Source organism: Nymphaea colorata, chromosome 4, assembly GCF_008831285.2.
Source record: "Nymphaea colorata isolate Beijing-Zhang1983 chromosome 4, ASM883128v2, whole genome shotgun sequence".
Classification (NCBI taxonomy): Eukaryota; Viridiplantae; Streptophyta; class Magnoliopsida; order Nymphaeales; family Nymphaeaceae; genus Nymphaea; species Nymphaea colorata.
In genome coordinates, this window is record NC_045141.1 from 7,873,929 (window position 1) to 7,876,336 (window position 2,408).

Below are 2,408 nucleotides of genomic sequence, written 5' to 3' on the forward strand. Positions count from 1 at the left end.
CGATGTTCCCTCAAAATTTGTAAGGCCGTGGCCAAGTGGGCAGCATGTTGCTCTACTGACTGGCTATATACGAGGATGTCATCAAAGAATACCAAGATGAAGTTTCTAAGATACCTCCTGAAAACATCATTCATGCACCTCTGGAATGTGGCAGGTGCATTGGTTAAGCCAAAAGGCATCACCAAGAACTCATAGTGTCCATCGTGAGTTCTAAAAGCTGTTTTTGGAATGTCTTCATCGTGCATTCTAATCTATTGGTAGTCTGCCCGTAGGTCTATTTTGGAAAACACAGAGGCACCGGTTAACTCATCTAGAAGTTCGTCGATTACCGGTATTGGATGTCGGTCCTTCACGGTTGCCTCATTTAGTGCTCTATAGTCCACGCAGAAGCGCCATGTGTTATCTTTCTTTTTAACTAGTAAGACTGGCGAGGAGAAAGGACTGCAGCTAGGGCGTATGATACCACCCTCTATCATTTCCTTAACCAATCTTTCAATTTCTACTTTTTGGTGATGACCATAACGATAAGGCCGAACGTTGACAGGTTCAGCGCCCTGATTCATGATGATTCTATGGTCATAAGCTCGGCGTGGAGGAAGTCCCTTTGGTTCCTCAAAGAGATCTGAAAACTGTTCAAGCACGTGTTGAACCTCGGCTGGTATATTTTCTTCTTGCTCATCTTTGGCAGGTATGTCAGTGGCCATAGTAACAACCCAAAACGCTGGTTGTTGGGCGACTAGAGCTTTAAGTGCTGCCTTTGGTTTAACGTTGGTATTTACTGTCTTTAGGGTGACGTTTTGGTCACCTCCCTCCTTAGCAAAAGACATACTCATGTCTTTGAAATTCCAAGAGATTTCCCCTAGAGTCTCTAGCCATTGTACCCCCAATACCACATCGACACCACCGATGGGGAGTACTAAAAGATCAACCGTGAATGGTACCTTTTGCATGCATAGTAGGACCCCTTTGCATTTTTGTGTGCATACGAGTTTGGATCCATCTCCTACCATGACTGAGATTGGCTGTTGTTCTTCTAGTGGGCACCCAACTGCTTGAGCTGCTTCTTCACTAACAAAATTGTGTGTAGCACCCGAGTCTAGGAGTACTACTACTTTATGCTTTCCAATCTTACCAACAACTCTCATGGCATTCGGTCTTTTTGGGTCTGTCAAGGCATGACATGTCCCTTCAATAGTCTCAGATGCACTTGTATCAGTCTTGGCCTCATTCGGACTAGGTGGATTTGTGTCTTGGCTAGACTCTTCTTCTTCATCGCTTTCATCAATGACTTCAAAAACTTGAAGATTTTTGCACTTGTGAGTACGACTCCATGGTTCCTTACAATTGAAACATTGATTGTTTTTTATCATTTGTTCCCTCTCTTGCCTAGTCATGTAAGTGGTAGGCACTCGATCATGGTAGAGGGGTTTTTGTTCTTCTCTTTTGTAGGGCATAGGCTTTCTTGGTGGTAGCCCTTTGTACTTGGTTGGCTCGTTGCCCTTGTAGGGTTTTCGTAAGGCATTCTTGCGCCTATTTCTCTCTTCTACTGCTCGAGCCTCTGCGAAACATTCAACCAAATCGGTGTATTTTCTTCGCTGTACGTCTATCTTGACTTCTTCTTTGAGGCCGCCAATGTAGGCACCGATTAGTGACTTGGTGGTCCAATCAACCATGGAGGAAAGACTTTCAAATTTGCTTTGGTATTCTCGGACTGAGGACATTTGTACCAAATCTTTAAGTTCTATGTCAAAATCCGTGTAGGCTGATTCACCAAATCGTGTTTGCAAACCCTCACTGAAATTTTCCCAAGTGATGTTGGGCTGATGGCGTTTGAACCAACGATACCACTTCATAGCTTCTCCATCGAAGTTGAGGATAGCTGTTGTAACCCATTCATTCTCCGGGACGCTATGGCAATCAAAATACTCTTCAACTTTGAAGAGCCAATCTTTGGCATCAATCCCTGTAAAACGTGGGAAGTCAATCTTAATGGTTGGGGTTCTTCTTCTTGGCTGGGTATGGTTGCGTCTGCCTCTAAAGGGTTCTCCGTCAACAAACACCATATCCTCATCTTCCTCACTTTCATCTTTGCCCTGGTTCTTACTAAAATGCTGGTTTTGGGGCGCTTGTTGCTGGCTGCTAGAGCCGAACCTAAAATGGAAATCGGGCCCTTGTTGGTGTCCCTTGCTTCCTGGGCCTTCGGGTTGCCTGGTGCCATTATGGCCGAAGTGATCGAACTGGTTAAAACTGCTGGAAAAGGTGGGACAAATTGGTTGTTCATTGGCGCCTTGCCTTTGTCCTGATTCAGGGTGGGGCCTTGTGTGGTTCGGTCCAATTGTTCCATTCTTTTCATCAATGTGTTTTGGCCAGCAATTAAAGAAGTCATCATTTGCTTTATCTGGTCCCAT

At 44.8% G+C, this 2,408-nt stretch overlaps 1 protein-coding gene across 1 annotated transcript; it reads right to left on the bottom strand.

Moving 5' to 3' along the window:
- Positions 1-251: 251 nt before the first annotated feature.
- On the bottom strand, positions 252-2,408 carry LOC116253154 (uncharacterized). Its single transcript, XM_031627931.1, has 2 exons — positions 1,387-2,408; positions 252-1,275 (listed from the first exon to the last, which is right to left on the bottom strand). Exons 1-2 carry the CDS (start codon positions 2,406-2,408, stop codon positions 252-254), a joined length of 2,046 nt encoding a protein of 681 aa, XP_031483791.1.